This window comes from Macaca mulatta, chromosome 3, assembly GCF_049350105.2.
Source record: "Macaca mulatta isolate MMU2019108-1 chromosome 3, T2T-MMU8v2.0, whole genome shotgun sequence".
In the NCBI taxonomy this organism is placed as follows: domain Eukaryota; kingdom Metazoa; phylum Chordata; class Mammalia; order Primates; family Cercopithecidae; genus Macaca; species Macaca mulatta.
Window position 1 is genome coordinate 141,327,467 of NC_133408.1, and position 18,054 is coordinate 141,345,520.

Consider the following 18,054-nt stretch of genomic DNA (forward strand, 5'->3'; position numbering starts at 1 on the left):
AAAGTAGGCATTCTTAGCTACATAATAGATTATGAATTCAGGGTATTAATGCTCATTAAACTGAAAAAAATTAAAAAGATTTCAGCCCCGTTTCTAATACCTTCTCTGCTTCAATAACCAAGTATTGATCGAATGCCCATTTTGCTGTCAGCACTATGAGGAGATACCAAAGATGAGTAATATGTCCTGCTCTCACACATTTAACTGGGGAAATAAGATAATGAATGTAAACAAATAGAGAGTAAGATAAAGTTAACAGTTCTAAGATGGAAGTTGGAAATTCATAGGACTAAAATATCATCCTCACCTCTTTGACTTGTTTAATTTTGTGATTGCATTTAGGGAGCATTAAGAGGTGCTTCCTCCTGCTTTTTGTCTCCTCCTTCATCATTCACTTCCATCCTTTTTGCAGTTTCCTAGCCAATGCAAAGCTTTATGATTCAGGACAAAAACAATGTTGGTATTTATCTCTAGTTTTCTCTTTATGGTTGTCTGATACCGTTGTGCCCTCAGTTTTCTTGTACACAACGCTCTCTCAACTCTAAAAGAATTATTTCTTTATCCAGCCCTTGCAATGCTGCTTCTGTTCATTGCCTTTCCCCTCCTCACCTGTAACAAACCAAGTAACCAGTCCGCCTTAACCTCCCAGAGCTTTCTTTTTCAGTCCTCATCTGGTAGCTCTTCATCGCCCTTTCCCTCTACAGCTGCAGGGACAGCAAACATCCTGACTCCCCACCTCACTGCCCCCCGTGGGCCCCCCATCAGTGCTCTCCCTGTGCCACTGCTGCTGCCACCCTCATCACACCCCCTTCCTGCTTTCATCAGCTCTCTCTAATGTTTCTAAGGTCACAGTAATGTTTTCAGGGTCAAAAATCTCAGGAAGCCAAAAGAGGGCAAGCTCATTGCGTTTCCTATCCTTCTCTTTTCTACCACGTTTCTTCATAACACTAAATGGAGTGTCAATGAAACATAGAAATCATATCAAGGTAAGAAAAGCTCTACCACTGAAGATTAAAGATACCAGGAGAGCATGGCACCGCTTTTTCTAGTCTCTCTGGATAGCTGATCCGTTCACTCTGCTTGTGGATATGTGAGTGTCTTACAAAAAAAAAAGACAGCCTTTTGCCCTCCTATACATTTCCATTTCCAAGTTTCATTTTCTCATGTAAATGTTTAAAGCAATACTAAAAGAAAAAGATTTTAATTAATGATTGGAAAGCTCAGTCTGTTTCTCATCATCTTCAAATAGGTTTTTTTAATGCAATGATCATAAAATGTATATACCCAAACAAAAGATCAATATTTTAAAATTTGTGATTAGGAACCATTCCTATGCTTATTCCTTTGAATCACATGCATAACATTTAGGTTTGGCTCTATTTATTCTTGTGTCTTTTCCTGGGGGGAAAAAAATCAGTGCAACGAGGGAAAGTGTGGAAAAAAATCCTAACCAGAGCTGTTTAAACTGAGTCCTTTGACATTTTCCCTAGCCTATAGTGATCTTATGATGTCCTTCCTTACAACCATGTCTAAAGCTAAAGAGATTTTTGCATTCACTTTCAAAACTGGGTTGCAGTCGCCAAATAAAAAGACACCCCTCCACCCACAAGCCTGAGCTGTACAGAGCTACAGAATGTTTGTTCTGTCAAGGCTGTCAAGAAATATTTGGATTCCAGTCACCAGTCCCCTACAAATGATGGAAATTTATCAAATGATGGAAATGCTGCTGTGCCTCATTTGACTCATAATTAGATTATGCTGACATTTTAATATGCATGCACAGGACATCTTAATAAAGATGTGTTCCTGAAAAAATATTGCTGTGATTTTAAACAAATGAAGATGATCATAGGATACTAGAGCCACGTGAAACAGAACATGACAGGTACATGCTGTGATAGGAAATACCTCCTATCTTCATGAGATCTCAAGATGAGCTGGGAATGGAGCAGGACAGAGAAAGGAAGATTCTCCCACCCAGCAGGCTAGCAGCGCCTCTGATTTCAGAACATTAGGCACAGTGCCCAGAGGTGGCAACTCCAGGCTCCATATCAATCAATAAGAATATATGAAACACTCACTATGTGTCTAGAACTCTGCAGGGCACTCCACAAGAGAAGTTACGAGAAATAACCTCTGCTCATTAGAAGCTTACAGTGAAGTTGAGGACACAAACAAACAAACAAACACATAGGAAAACGATTTCTGAACAAGGCCCCATTACACAACACAGCAAAAATATCAATATTTTAATGTGTGAAATTGTGCAGTAAAAATAACTACATACTGAGAGTTTCTCAACTTCCATGTGACAACTGATATTCAATCAAGAGAATGTTATGTGTTAAGTACCTTTGCATTATCAAAATCTCATTAATCCTTGCTGGAGAACTCTGTGCAAAACAAAAGAAAAAAAAGAATTTTTCCCCACTTACTTAATTCCATATAAGCTTAAACTTACATGTATAAAAGTATAACTCTGCCCAAAAAGTCCCTAAAAAAGTTTTAATCAGTGGACCTTCTGGATCTTCATATTAATTATTTAAACATTGACCCTAAGTCATTACTGCCAGTTCCCAGAAAAGAACAAAAATCTCCCCAACTTCCCTCTCTACCAAAGACTTTTGGACAAACGTGACTATTCTGTGTGTGATAATAGTCTCTGTTGATAATAGACTTCTTGATGTCCCTACTACTTGCAATTTTAAAAATTGAAAACAAAAGAAAATACCTTTGCATAGTGGGACAAGCCGTGCTATTTTTCACTTCTCTTTTCTCTGTCTTTTTCCCAAGAACCTCATAAAGGAAGGCTTTGAATTTGTTTTACAGTCACAGTAGGAATGACTTGAACGTTCTGGTTTGCATGCTAGCATTCCTAATGCTGAACTACATATGCCATTTCTAACGTTGGAGAAAAGTAGTTCTAAAGGCCCTTAGTGTTTTCTCCCCTGCATCTCCTCCTCCCTTCTTTCTCTCTGTGTGACTGCATCCTTGCATCCAACACGTATTTCTGATATGATAGGAAACCTTCTATTACTGGCCTCGTTACTTATAAGACTATCTAGGGTGACTACACATGGAAGTTTCCTGAACAATCCCTGTCTGTGCTGTCCTGGCATGATTATCAATAGTTCACTTTTCGCCACCCTAGACTGTCCTCATTTGAATGATAAATTATCAAGTTTTCCCTTTTTATATCATCTATTCAAGGAATAATCATCATTACTGTTCAAGAAAAGCATATATCTAAATGTACACACCATGAATAAAAAGCGTAATACCTACTCAGATAAATAATTTTTTCAAGCTAATTTATTTGGCTGATACAATGTTTGCCTATACATATTTTATCCCTAACTTGAAGTAAAGGCTTATTAGTGACTGTGTTGGTAGCCAAACGCCCAGTAAACTCCTTCCATACCCAGAAAGTTAGACATATGTACAAATCTAGTGCATGGCAAATGAAGTAGAAAAAAATTAGGTAGTAAGGTTTTGCACATTTAAGTGCTATGCCGTGGAGTCCTCTTTCTTAATACAGAAAATAAGTCAGGTTCAACATCACGATAATCACCGAAATGAAAGGGGGTTAATCTCATCTGTCTCCTTCTTCTGGGAAAGATTATACTTAGATAACTACAGCTAGATACTGGTACTGAAAAGAGGAACTGTGATAGGCACGGCAGTATAAAGTGCTTCCCAAAGAAAATGAATGTTGCTCACTTTGGAATCTTACGAAATTAAGTCTTGATCACTCTGATGGGTCTGTTGATATAGGAGAGAGGGCCTTGTCCTGCTGCTTCACTTTTCTTTAAGCCAGTCTTACTCTAAAGGTTTGTCTTCTCATTCAGCTCATGGGGACATTTCTTGGGCCTGTTCCACACTGCAGCCTTGAAAGCTAGAACAATAAGCAGATGCAACCAGGAATGGAAAAGAAACGTTCTTATTTCCAGAAACTCTTCCCTCAGGGTTCTGTCTCTTGGTTTAAACCCAAGTTGAATTATGACTGAAGTTGTTCAAACTTTTTTCTCTTGGCATTGAACTTTGGTTATCATAAGTAAACAGTTTATGAGGTACAACATGTCCACACTGCTTTGTGGTAAGAGATCACTCAAATGTAGAATCATAAAAATGTCAAAGATCCATATGGTGTAATGTGCCTTATGGCATAACCTCTTTAGAACAGAAATTTCTCTGAAATGTCTTCAAAAGAGCTCACACAATCAATTTTCCTTTTCAGAATTAGAATAATAAGCGCTGAGTATCATAGCAAAGGTAGCAATCAAAAGTGATCACAGGCCAGTTCAAGAGTATAACAGAGAAGCAAACTGTTTTTTAGTACTGTATCTGAAATGAAATTATAATTTGTGGCAGATAAAAAATGGACAGTTATGTTTTTCACATCTATGGCTGTTATCCTGCTCTTTTGTTGTTCATTGATTATTGAATTCTTTCATTGTTCAGGATTGTAATACACATGTAATTCATGGCTGATCACAAATGGGTGGTTGTATTTCTAAACTATCAGGTTTTCTACTGTTCTTTCCTTGTTATTAGTGAGCAAAAGTTGTAGTTTGTACTGTCTCCCAGCCTAACAGCAGAGCCACTTGAAAGGATGGGGTACTGTAATAGCATTATTCATCGCAGAACACCGCTTGAATCTCTAAATGAAAAGTGATGGGGGAAGCCACATCACATATGGTAGTATCTCTCTAGGGTGCTCGAAACTAGAGCTCTGAAGCCTGTGAAAATCTTTCAGCTCAAGCTTTCCTGACTCCAAGTCTCCTTTTCCTATGTAATTAAATACCCAATTGAGCCAAGCTGGAAATATGAAAAAGTTTCAGAAAGGTTTAAATAAATTCATGGATGCCATAGCTACAGGCAGCTATTATGTGATCATAAAAGGCCACCGTGCCTTCCCAGAGAACACCCTCACATGTGAACACTGTGCTAGATCAAGCCCTGGCCTGATTTGCTCGAACACTGCTGATGTCCAATGGCATTAGATAAAGTACCCCCCACGTATGTTCTCTGGAACACAATCTTACTTTAGTGAAATATTAAAATAAGATAAGTAAATGTTAAAACACTTTTACCAGTGACTCTAGCGTTAGAAAAATAAAAGGATAGAAAAAGATGTAATAATGTTATCATTTTAAATGTCCTCAATTATACTGAGAGATTAATTTTCTGCACCCTTTTCTCATGGGAAAAGCATTATTGTTATCCTTAGTATAATGTATGTTATGATTTGATCTGTGAAAAAATTTGCCTTTTAGCTGGAGTTTCTAATATATCACATTGTGCATTACTTTGCATATAATATATTAATATGAAGATCAGTAAATCCAGTTAACCTGTGTCTTCCATTTTAATATGTAGATTTTAATTAACTTGGAAATCTAATTTTAAAAAGGTATCCTCAGATAGCTTTCTAAGTAACTGTGGTAGCGTTTATATTTCCAACAGGTTCCTTCTGAAACAGGAAATTACCATGGTGTGAGCTAAGTAATATAGAGATAGTAAAATAAAAGTTGTGGTAGGACACATATTTTCCCCATGTATTTTAGAAATTAGATCCAATCCTAGAGCTTATAAATGTATTTCATTCAGTAATTTAAAACTAAAAGATCTTGGAATTAAGGGATAAAGGCAGGGGGAGGAGTAAAAAGTAAACTCTAAAAATCAGCTCTTGATTGAAAGTTATTTAATATATCAAAGCATTTTGTTGGTTGCACAAGTTGACAACTTAACCCAATGTATATTCATGAATAAATGTGAGACCGTCAGGGCTGCAGAGTTTAAGTGCTAGATGGCAAGTCGGTCCTCGTGAGAGTATAACATAAAATGTCAGTTTTATAGCTAATGGAAGTGTTTTAAAGGTAGCAGTCTTCCATCCCTGATACAGACAAAAGGACATTTCTCAAGTCATAATCCTAAGCAGCCACACCAAACATGAAGGTTCTTAAAAAATAACAATGCTGTGTATGATGATCCCCTTCCTGTGTCCAAATGATCTCCTATTGTGGGGGGAGGGGAGGGATAGCATTAGGAGATATACCTAATGTAAATAACGAGTTAATGGGTGCAGCACACCAACATGGCACAGGTACACATATGTAACAAACCTGCACGTTATGCACATGTACCCTAGAACTTAAAGTATAATAAAAAATAAAAAATAAATAAAAAATAAAAATAAAAAAATAGCAATTCTGCCAGAAAGTAAACACAGCTTACCTGGGAGGAATGATTGTTATGCCTTCCATGAGCCAACTAGCTCTTTATTTGAAACAAAGCTCAATGAGAAAGCAATCAGACTTTGGTCTTATTTTAATTTTTAAAGTTTAAGGAAAAAATACTCATTTTTTTATAGTGCTTTATATGGTACAACTGTCTTATAAAATTATGTCATCTTAACACATTCAGAATGGGGGAGTTCTATTGTACTAGATTCTTACTCTCTGTCTTTCAAAACTGTAAGTTGCCTCCTCTATAAATGCTCTTAAGGAATAATCACATATGATTGATGATTATATATCATAAATATATAATTTTATAGACCAAAATAATAATAATGATATGAAATTTCTTCCAAGCAACAAGTAGTTTACATATTGAAGTCTCAAAGTGTGGGAGGAGCGGTTCTTGCAAGAACATTTTACAGTTCTTCTACCTACAACGTGAATTTATGTTTTAGAGAGGTTTAGTAATGTTTAATTAATTTTTATCTGTAATTCCTGACATGATTCAAAAGCAAAACAATGTGGTAAACTTAACATGAAATTCATCATAGAGGTAAAAATATCCTGCCATTCTCTCAGATAGAAGTAACTCAGCATATCTTAACGTAGATCTTTAGCTTCTTAAGTACTTCTTGACCAGAGGTTTGCATACATGTGTCTTCTGCCCATCTCATATTAAACCCAGTTGTGTGGTTTAGGAAATTCTCTACTGACAGAACCATGAAGGAACAGGAAGAATATCTGGAGATGTTAGGAAAAAAATGTATAGCATGGTCAGAAAAGAGTGTATTATTAATTCATAATAATATTAAAATGAAACAAGAAAGAGTTTTATTGGATAATGCATTCTAATTAAGTTTAAAACTTAGATATAATACGTTTGTTTTCTAAAAAGGTTCTTGAAGAGTTTCCTGTGAGATAGTATAGAATACCTTACGCAAGTCACTCAGCATTTTGGATCTTAACCATCTGTGAAATGAAAAGTGCCTTGCCTCTCTGTCACTATGATATTAAGACCAGGGATTTAGAAGGCAGATTGAAAATCAAGGGACAATTTAATTATGTTCTTCTTCACGTTTAGCAGTCCCAGATAAAGACATGGTGAAAGTCTGCATTTCTCAAACACACAGTAAGGAGTTGCACATCTCAACCATGTAGAGTAGGAGGAAGCATGTCAATTGGAGCCTTGCCTACCCCTGAAAAATGTTCATGCATGAGAGCAACATGTCTCCAAATACTTCCAGAACACAGTGTGCAACCAGGTTGTTCTAGGTTCTAGAATTCTAAATGTGGGCTATGCCTACATTTTAAAGGTGTTTTATACTCACTTTTTTGAATTTTTATGCTATTAGAAGTAGCATAGATTATATCATAATTCTTATAAAGGATCTCTATTACTAAAATAAACCAATTTAACTCAACTACTTATACATAATTTCAACTGCCCAGATAATTGGAAATATCAAAATATTTGGACTAGTGTAATTATTGACTGGATTTTCCACTTTTCATTTCAACATTTTATGACACAAAATTATAACCTAATTTTTAAGGACCTATATTTTCTGTATATATTTCAGGTTCTAGATTGGCTTTACTTTCAAATAAGTATTCTTATAATGAGAATCAAAACTTAATATTTAGAAATGGTAATCTTATTCTACCCTGATTTAAAAAAAAATTCAGATTTTTCTATTTTGGATGCATGTAAAAGAAACATATTTACATACATGCTCATACATAAAGCAGGGTAAATCTGTCCACTAACTTGGATCTTAGAGGAAAAAAACTTATTAAACATAAGTATAAGATTGTGTTTGGGGGAGTTATGATAGCAACAAAAAAGAAAGTAAAGATGAATTTTAAAATGCCATAAATGAATTTCAACTTTAATTCCCCATTTTCCCATCCAGAACAAGTGCCACCCAGGACCAGTTTTCGAATGGATTCCTCCGGCAAGTATTGTTCAGTACTCACAGTTCTGTGAACAAAACGTCTTCCATTTTGTGTAACAAATCATTCTTCTGAGTAGTATCAGTTTCTTAGTATATAATCACTGTGCTACTTTAGTCACCTACATAAAACATGTATTCAAGGTAGACAGCAAGTCTCATCATGGTGAGCCTAAATGCCTGCCAACAAAAGACAAAGGGAAACAGTCATATTCATGAATTTCTTTCATGAAATACTCTAGTAAAAGGCTGGATGAAAAACAGCTGCCAAAGAGAGCCATCAGACTGACTAGGTCTGTGCTATGTAATACAGTAGCCACTAGCTACATGTGGCTATTGGGTACTTGAAATTGGCTACTGTAAATTTAGATATGCTGTCATATAGGTGTAAAATCCACACTGGATTTCACAGACAGTGCCCAAACAAAAAAGAAAGATTTCATTAATTATTTTATATTGATTTCTGTTGAAATAATATTTTGGATATACTAAGTTAAACAAAATATATTATAAAAATTGATTTCATCTGTTTTGTTTTCTAAAATGTGCCTACTAGAAAATGTTAAATTACTTATGTGGCTTACATTTTATTTTACATTGAATAACACTAGACTAGATACAAATAAGAAGATAGAAGGTCTCAAGAGATTTACAATTCAGACATTTCCAAAGAATGGATTAGAAATGTTGCTAACATAGAATGAAATTCTTTTCAAATCAAGTAAATATCTATATCAACTTAATTTTTTTTAACCATGCCAATTATAAAATACTATATTTCAGTAAGATTTTAAGTTAGGCTAAAATATCATATTTTAATTTTAAGAGCTTTCAGTAATAACCAATTAGTTTGCTTAAAAGGAAAAATTTTTTTTTTTTTTTACTTAACCATTTGGAAAACACCAATTTTAGTTTAGGTTAAAATATTTAACATTATTGTACAAATGTTGGAGGAAAAAGAAGATTTAATTTTTTTTGCTCTTAGAATTCATGATGAAAATGCTTTAAACAGCTAATCAGACCTACAGATTGAAAGCCAGAATTCTCAAACAATTGCGGAAAATAGTGTTTTATAATAGTAGCACTATTTCAGGGCCGTGGGCTCACAGCACACATCTCCAGAGTGTTTCCATGATGACAGATCATTATCCATCTCAGCATGTTCTAACACCCCTTGGAGAATATATGTGCCTGAGATCATTTCATTCTGTAAGTTTCCATGTCATTTTTGGGGGGATATGTAGAAAATATGGAAGATATTATTTAGTATTTTCTCCTAAAATAACACCTAAAGTATTTGTTTAGCTTGGTCTAAAAATTTTAAAGCATGATTATGCCTCTATACTGACGGTTAAATCTTTGTAATTTTTTTAAAAGATTATCTTATGCCCAGAGAGAAAATGGGACCTAGTAATTACAGTTGCAAGATGAAATTAAGATTTAATTTGGAATTTTAAATCTCAGCTTACTGGTCACAAAAAAGCACATGTCTTAAAAATCTCAGATTCTGAATGTACTTCATTTAAAAACAGGAGAAGGAGAGTGGCCCAGTAGTTTAGATTACTTTGACATATATGCAAAGTAACAGTTTACCTTTTTAAAAAATACATTACTTAGAAGACAAAAGTTATAATATAGTTGGGGTATATTATGTTACTGTGCAATTCAGATTTTGAAGAAAAGAACCAATCCAAATAGTTGGTTGAATGTCCACACAAGTTATCAGAATATTCTGGAAAATCATGACTGCATTTAAAATAAATAGATCTTGCTTGGTGCTGTGGCTCATGCCTGTAATCCCAGCATTTGGGAAGCCAGGGTGGGAAAATAGCTTGAGCCGAGGAGTTCAAAACCAACCTAGACAAGATGGCAAGACCTCCATCTCTACAAAAAATTTAAAGAGTTAGCTGGGCGCTGTGGCGTGCCTGTAGTCCCAGCTACTTGGGAGACCGAGACAAGACAGGAAAATGGCTTGAATCCAGGAATCTGAGTAGTGAGCTGTGATCACACCACCACACTCTAGCTTGGGCAGCAAAGCAAGACCTCATCTCTAATAAAAAATACAAAAATGGCCGGGCACAGTGGCGCATGCCTATAATCCCAGCGCTTTGGGAGGCCGAGTCTGGCAGATCACGAGGTCAACAGATCGAGACCATCCTGGCCAACATGGTGAATCCCCGTCTCTACTAAAAATACAAAAATTAGCCGGGCATGGTGACGGGCGCCTGTAGTCCCAGCTACTCAGGAGGCTGAGGCAGGAGAATCACTTGAACCTGGAAGGCGGAGGTTGCAGTGAGCCAAGATCACACCACTACACTCCAGCCTGGTGACAGAGCGAGACTCCATCTCAAAAAAATAATAATAATAAGATAAAATAAGTAGATGCCGCATACTTTTTGTCACATTTATAAAATGTCTCATCAAATTATGTGTCATGATTTTGACTCAGATACATTTATCATAATTATAAGGTATATTATTAACTTTATCTGCATAAGATCCTTAGGTACAGAGGCAAAATTGATAATAGAAAGTTCTAAATAATATGTATTTATGAAACTAAGTGATAACTCCATAGTGGAATAATGCTGTGGTGCATTGGGTCTAGGAGACTGGTGAGTATATTAAGGCAATTAAATTCAGGAAATGTTTATTTAGCAACTCCTACGGACTGTGCATAATGGAACACTATAGACAACCAATGGTAATTATGCCATCAACTAAGGAGAATATTAGTGAGAAACAATGGAATCTATGGCCAGGAACTTTGAATGGGCAACTCCACCCAAAAATAAGAGAGCCAGGAAATGGGGTGTTACAGAAACGACTTAGGATCAAAAGAAATCTGAAGTCATAAACAGTGCATCAACAATATCAAATGAGGCACTGAAATCAATCAGTATGAGGAAAGAAAAAAAGGCCATTTAATTTGGTCATTAGCATGCATAGTGACCTTAAAAAGTGCAGTAGTGCTAAGAGAGAGCATAAACCAGACTGGCAGGAATGAATCAGAGGTAGAGTGAAGGCTCCACTAGAGACTACTTTTCCTAGAAAGAGATGGAAGGAGGGAGCAAAGTCATATTTAGGATGGAAAAACCCTGAGCTTATGTGAAGGCTGAGGAGAGAACCAAATAGAAACTGGAAAATGGCTTCTACTATGGCTAACACGTGCTTGGTCACATTCACATACCCACAGGGATAAAGCAAACAAGTAAAGAGAAGGGATATTTTAAAGGATAGAGTATTAGCTGCTTACTAGGTAATGTTAGATTTGAGCAACAGAAACTATATAATTCCTGTTTAACTCATTCTATATCTGGAGTGCATAGAAATCCAGAAGTCAAGACCATGTTTAATAACCTTTTTTGATTCCTAGTATCTTCCTCGTGCTAACTTTCCTAAATCTCTTTACAAGGAAAAGCCAAAAAGAGTGATTCTCTTTCCAGCAGGAAAAATTGAATAAATGTATCCTCTGTGCCAAACTGTGATGATACGCTATGGTACTTATGTTTTAATTAAAACATGAAAGGGGATTCAAGTACCAAAATTTAATTGACGTGTTTACAGCAGCATCCCATGTGCCAAATTAATTCATAAAATTGTTGTTCTTTGCATTTTTGAAGATTGAATCCATTCATAAAATTAATCAGTTATGTTCAGTTACCCAGCCTTTTCCCGAACTGTGCACAAAGCTACGTAAAGCAAGACTAAGGAAACATACAGCATGTGAAGCCCCTGGAGTCTTCATGTGAAATAGAAATCAGCTTTTGAAATCTGCTTTTCTTTATTATGAGAGAGGTTGTCCTGATACCTGGATGTGCTCACCATTTGCTACTGTTTAAAGTTCGTTTTTGCAATATTGGTATGAGCCTAGAATAAACTAAGACTTGCAAATTTCATTTCAGTAACTTGCCACAGTGGTCATGTAAAATTCCATCTAGGAAGAGGATCATGAGATGCTTTGTTCCATAGTGCCTGAGGATCCGAGGACCCAACTTCTAAGAAGCAACACTAGCCACAGCTGGCCATTGAACACTAATATCCAAAGAATGCTCTGTCTCCTCTTAGTCCATTTCTTTACAACCACTGCCTCCTCTTGAGCTGCATTAAGCGAGACCTGAGAGTGTCCCTGACAGTTCTGCAAAAAGTGCTGAGGAAAAAGAAGATTTTTTTTTTAAAGAGCACAGAAAAAATAAACAAGAGAACAGAAGAGTAAAAGGGGCACAGTTGAACAACATGCAAAGCAACTCAGGTCCAAATAGGTATCTACCAGACACCCTCATCTAACAACCTCCCTGGTGCATAGTTTCTTGAAACAAGAGAAAGGAATAGTGATTGTTAACTCTGTTGCAATGAGGTAAAGAGTTGGCCCTTGGATTTCTTCACTTGAAGTTCTTGCATTAATAAGGAAAGAGATAAAACATGATACAGTAATTGCAGTAATTGAAACATGTCATCCAGGCAGAAGAGCAGCTAGGGGAAACTCAGAAACATTACAATCTGCCTGGAGAGCTAACAAAGCGGGAAGGAAAAAGAATGATGTCTCCCAGCTTTGTACATATAATTTTAGTTATTTTGTAAAGCCAGACTCCAAGAAAACAAAGAAACCAAAGAAAAATTAGCTTTCTAAAATGTTATTTTCCCTAAAAAAAAAAAAAAAAAAAAAAAAACTGCTGCCTCAAGGCACAATCTATCATATGAACTTTTTTTCCAGTTAACCATTTCTCTAAAATGTCCAGACCCTGCAGCCTCTGAATCTGTGTTCAAAATTAACAAAGAAATAATAAATAAATCACGTTTGCCAACATTCTCTAAGGGGTCTCTCTTTGCCTCTCTCTACCTGCTCATGAACCATGAAGCTGGCCACCCCTACTGGGAAGAATGGAAGAGTGTAGATGAAATAAATGGCTGGCACATACCACCCTATATTTGAAATCAGGGTGGGTCAGAGCAACAGGATCGTAATTGTCGCCAAAATGTGCATAAATAGCAGGAAGAGGAGAATGAATGCCTCGTTCGTGTCTCTGTTCTTCAGAGTTAAATAACATTTACTTGCTAAAAATCTAGATTTTTCTCCTAAAAAGAAGTCATGAGTTATTCATTAAAGAAAAGCCCCTTAATTCCTCCAGGAATCACAGATTCTCTGACAAAAGACAAACTTCTTGTGCCTTGACACCTCTGAAAGTTCCATTCCTGGGATTGTCCTAATTTCAGCATTTCTTTAGGGGAAAAGTTTTACTTAGCAAATAAGATGGATCACACAGTAAGGTTCTTGTAAAGCTCCTTGTGCAATATGGATGGGTGCTGAAGTCACTGGAAGAACAATTTCCCACTTAGCATACTCAGTGGTGATGCAAAAATGAGAAGAATACAGGAGATGAGAAGTTCCAGTTAAACATGCTGGCTCTATCATTTTAAGTGTCACAAATACAGCACCTTCTATTTGTATTTTTAATGTGTATGTGGTCTAGAGTTCCTCCAAGTTTAAAGTGACTTACAGAAGAGATTGCCATGAACAGTCATATTATCATCAACTTGTAGAAGTTTGAACAGTGATTGAGCAATATGCGTCATCTCCCATTTCCCCTTGTCTTTCTCCTTCCCTTGGGGGGAGTACAGGTACCTGCTATGATTTTGTAGAGCTCTACTCCATCTGCCTCCAGACTCCCAAAGCCTTACCACACACCCCTATATGTGATTTCATATATGATATGGAGACTTCAGAAGAAACTGAGTTCAAAAGCCAATTGTGTCTCATAGAGTGTAAGGCAAAGTTTTCATCTTCCCTCTGCCACCACTCTATTTAATAGGAATGGAATTTTTAAAGTTCTCCCATCTTTAAAATATGATTGATTATATAATTTCTAAAGGATGTGGAGGTCTAATTGCTTATTCTTCTTGCAGAATTTCATATTATTCATTGAATGGAAAAGATCTTGGTCATGTGTGCATTTGGTCATAAAAGGGTGTGAATGCTCATTGAATCTTGTACAATGCATGCAAACATATGTACTTATGTGCCTGATTCACCTTTATTTAAGAGAGCACCAGACAAATAATTGGTATTTGCCCACATCTCAGAAGTGAATGATGCCTTTCATATGTCCCTGGGAATAGCCCAGGTTGTTGGGCACCAAGGCAAGCCTGTATAATTGTGCGTTGTACACTGTATCACTCCAGCAGTCCCACCTACTGCAGAACCTGGAAAATATCTGCCTGGCCAGCAGTGAAAGAGCCTCTCTCTACAACGAGTGCTACTATATAATCATGGGCTCAGACGTAGATTTTTGTCCCATGAGAATTCTCTGAAATCTCGTCTTAATATCTACAACTATCCTGTTTAAGCAAGGGGAATTTTACTTAATACCTGCTTCTACAGTTCTAATACCTCCTTTAAACCATTAAGGCCTAGAAATCGCTAAACATTTCTTAAGCAAGGGATGGCATAAAAAATAGTTCTTGAAACCGCTGATCATCTGCTGGCATCCCAGCAGTGGACACGAAAGTATGCACAGCTCAGTCACGACTGAAGTTTTTCCCCCTGACGAAGGTGCCAAGGGGCAAGGGGACGGGCTAAGCATAAATCAGATTCTACTTAAAAAGTCAAAACATTTTTATATTTAATAGTTTTAGTTTATTCTAAGGCTGAAAAAAATGACATTCAGGAGAGTTTTTCAGCTTATTTTGAAATACATCTCTGTTCTTTCAGCTGACTTCAGAAAAGTATCTTCTTATTTATTTTGAGTACTCTCATGAAGTCCAAAGTCAATCTATGGCTTGCACATTCTAAAATGTTTCGAGGATAAAAGTCCATCTTAGACCCAGATGAATTTCTACCTGTAAGTTATAAAAACCCTAAAGGAGTTTGTCAGAAAATAAATGCTTCACTTGAACCCCAATACAAGAAAGTTTAAATTCTATATCTTCTAATTTTTACAATTTTAAAAGAGACAACTTCTATTGGGCATACGTTTATACTACACACACACACACACACACATACTCCTAAACTGGATGCATCATGTCATAAACAGATATTAATAAATTACTAGGCAGTGCTTTATTAGACAGTTCCAGGGTTTTGCCATCTGTTCTCTCTTACTTGCATAATAATTGTTCTAATCAGAGTAAACATCCTGAAAGTGATAGTCAAGCTTCTTGAGGGCAATCCGAATGCTCTCAGGGAAATCAAGAATTATAAAGGCATCAATTTTCTTACTCAGAAAATTCGTGTATTCTTTCTGCTTCTGGTAATACCCCAGTAGTGCCCTTGGGTGGTCACTATTATTCCAGGGACTACCTAAATTTGGAATACCTACTTTTTTGCTACCATATTTTTTTGTATCCTCTGTGGTTTCCATTGACCCTAACAGCACTCTCATTAATCACATCCACAAAATTAATTTATCATTGATATGTTCAGTTCCTCAGGGGCTGGGAAAGAGGCAGGATTCATTACTCATTGGGATCTCCTTTATGCCAGGTCCAGATTATAAGGAATTGGATGTTCACCTTCGGAGGATGGAGTCTGGATTTGGCTTCAGAATCCTCGGGGGAGATGAGCCTGGACAGCCTGTAAGTTGAATCTTCTTTATTTCCATGCTTGGGGCTGTATTGTATGAGTAAACACCAGGGAAAATAGTGTTTAGTGTGATATCTAAAAGGAAATGTTTTAGGACTCATAAAGAAGTTTAAGCTTTGGGTTTTTTTATTTTTTTCCTTGCTGTTGTCTTTAAAAAGATCTCACGACATGCAGGTATCTCCATGACAAATATCTCATTAGAAATCACATTCAATAGGGACATTGCTCTTTTTTAGAATGGATTGAATTCCTCTTGAATATTATCTAATTGCACTGAACCCCTGGTATCTTTGGGTAACAGTTCATGAGTAATGGTAACACCCAACTGGGAACAGCAGAATTATGTATGTTTTTAACCAAAACAGCAAAGGAGATAAAACACAGGGATAAACAGAAATAAAATCAAGCTCAGCACTGCAGAATCTCAGCCAGATTTGAATTAAGGGATTACCAGAAGATGTTCATAAAGTCAACTTCATTGGCATAATATATATTGGGAAATTTAGAAGGGCTTTGTAGAACGTGTGTGTGTGTGTGTGTGTGTGTGTGTGTGTGTGTGTATTCGGAGTAAAAACATAAAATACTAGTAGTCACTAATACACAGAAAACACAGCGAGGCTAGATTTATGAGCATAGGTTAAAATATCAGCTATAAAACACTCATTGTAAAAGATATATCTTAAATGGTACCCAATGTGACTAAGTCAGGTCCACGAAAGTTTTGAATAAGTGAAGGGCCTGAGCAGTGCAGTCAGCTATCTACATCCCATCTGGCTCTGGCACCTGAGCTCCATCCTAGCTCATGTAAGGGAGTTAAATTTTAAGCTTCAGCTTTCTCATCTGCAAGATGGGGATAACAGTAGTGCTCTATTATAGAGCAGCTTTAAGGATCAAAGGAGATTATATTTATATATATATATGTATATGTAAAGGTCTTGGCATTATGTCTGGATCATATTAAGTGCTGAATAAATGTTTATCATTATCAACTTTGTTTCTCTGGTTACTAGATTCTCCCAGGAAATACACTCTCTCTGTCTCTCTCTCCATATGTGTGTGTGTATATATATATGGTTTTTAAATATACTATATGTACTATAAATATTATATACGTGTGGTTTTCTTGAGACAGAGTCTCGCTCTGTCACCCAGGCTGGAGTGCAGTAGTGTGATCACAGCTCACTGCAGTCTCAACTTCCTGGGCTCAATCAATCCTCCCGCTCAGCCTCCTAAGTAGCTAGGACTATAGGCATGTGTCATCAGGCCTGGCCCCAGAAAATAAAATTTGAAATAAAAATAAAACCTGGTCAGAAATCTTCAGGAGAAAAAAGTTAATCTAGTAAATGAAAGGAATCTGAAACAGTTTAAACTGTCTCAGAGTAAAGTAGATTGTCCTGGGTGAAGAGTGGGCTCCTTCCCACAAGAGGTATTCAAGCAAGCAATGGCAACCTAGCAGGAGCTCCGAGGAGCTTCCTGTGCCCTGCGGGAGGAGTTGAACTGGATGATTGATGAGGTCCCTTTCTACAGAAAACTCTAGGAAGCCAAGCTTATACTCCAAGGATGAGGGCTCTCCAGGAAAAAAGACTTATTTCCGAATTCCTGGGGATGAAATTTGGCAACAGTCAACCAGAACGTCACTAACTCCCCAGCTGCCAAAGAAGACGTGAAGGTGCTTTTGCCAAGGAGGATTGGCCAGATTTTTCATAGTGCTTTGAGAGGAGGTAGAATGCTGAAGTAAAATACAGGGCTCGAGTAACTTCAGACTTAAATTTATTCAGAGACTAAATTAAGAATCTCATGTCACAGGGAAAAGGAACTCTTGGCTGTGTTTCACTCCCATCCACTGCTTTGTTTACTCTCCCCTATCTCCCACTGAGATTACCAGGGATCCTAGGCCACCAAGTCAGCCCTCCAGCCTTCCTGCCCTCTATAACTCACCTTGTTTTATAATAGAGAGAACTGAAAACATTCTCAAGTCCCTTCATATCTGTAAGCATTTAGCGCACTGATTTATGCCACAGAACCTCCTGACCTCCACAGCGTATTTATACAGCTTGGTGTCCTTCAGGATTGTTCATGTATCTGCCTATTTTGTTTATTCAGCAGGATTTTAAATTTCTCCTAAGCAAGGATTTCGTCTTACCCTTTTTATCCAACATGAGTGCCCCATAATTGAAAAATGTGTCATTATCCAGAGTGAGCCACACTCGAGGTTAAGGTCACAGTCTTCAGACTGCCACCTCTGCCCAAGACTCCTGGCATCAGCTGAAATAAGTTT

The 18,054-nt window shown here is 36.8% G+C and overlaps 1 protein-coding gene across 2 annotated transcripts in view; it reads left to right on the forward strand.

Annotated features, from left to right (window-relative positions):
- The window catches only part of MAGI2 (membrane associated guanylate kinase, WW and PDZ domain containing 2), a 1,467,795-nt gene that overhangs the window by 1,292,624 nt on the left and 157,117 nt on the right, over nucleotides 1–18,054 (forward strand). The window contains exons 13-14 of one of the 2 annotated variants that reach the window (XM_015134089.3): nucleotides 8,156–8,197; nucleotides 15,678–15,769. In XM_015134089.3, coding sequence (XP_014989575.2) covers nucleotides 8,156–8,197; nucleotides 15,678–15,769 — 134 coding nt within the window. The remainder of the gene's footprint in view (nucleotides 1–8,155; nucleotides 8,198–15,677; nucleotides 15,770–18,054) is intronic. The other variant, XM_015134090.3, reaches the window with a different exon arrangement.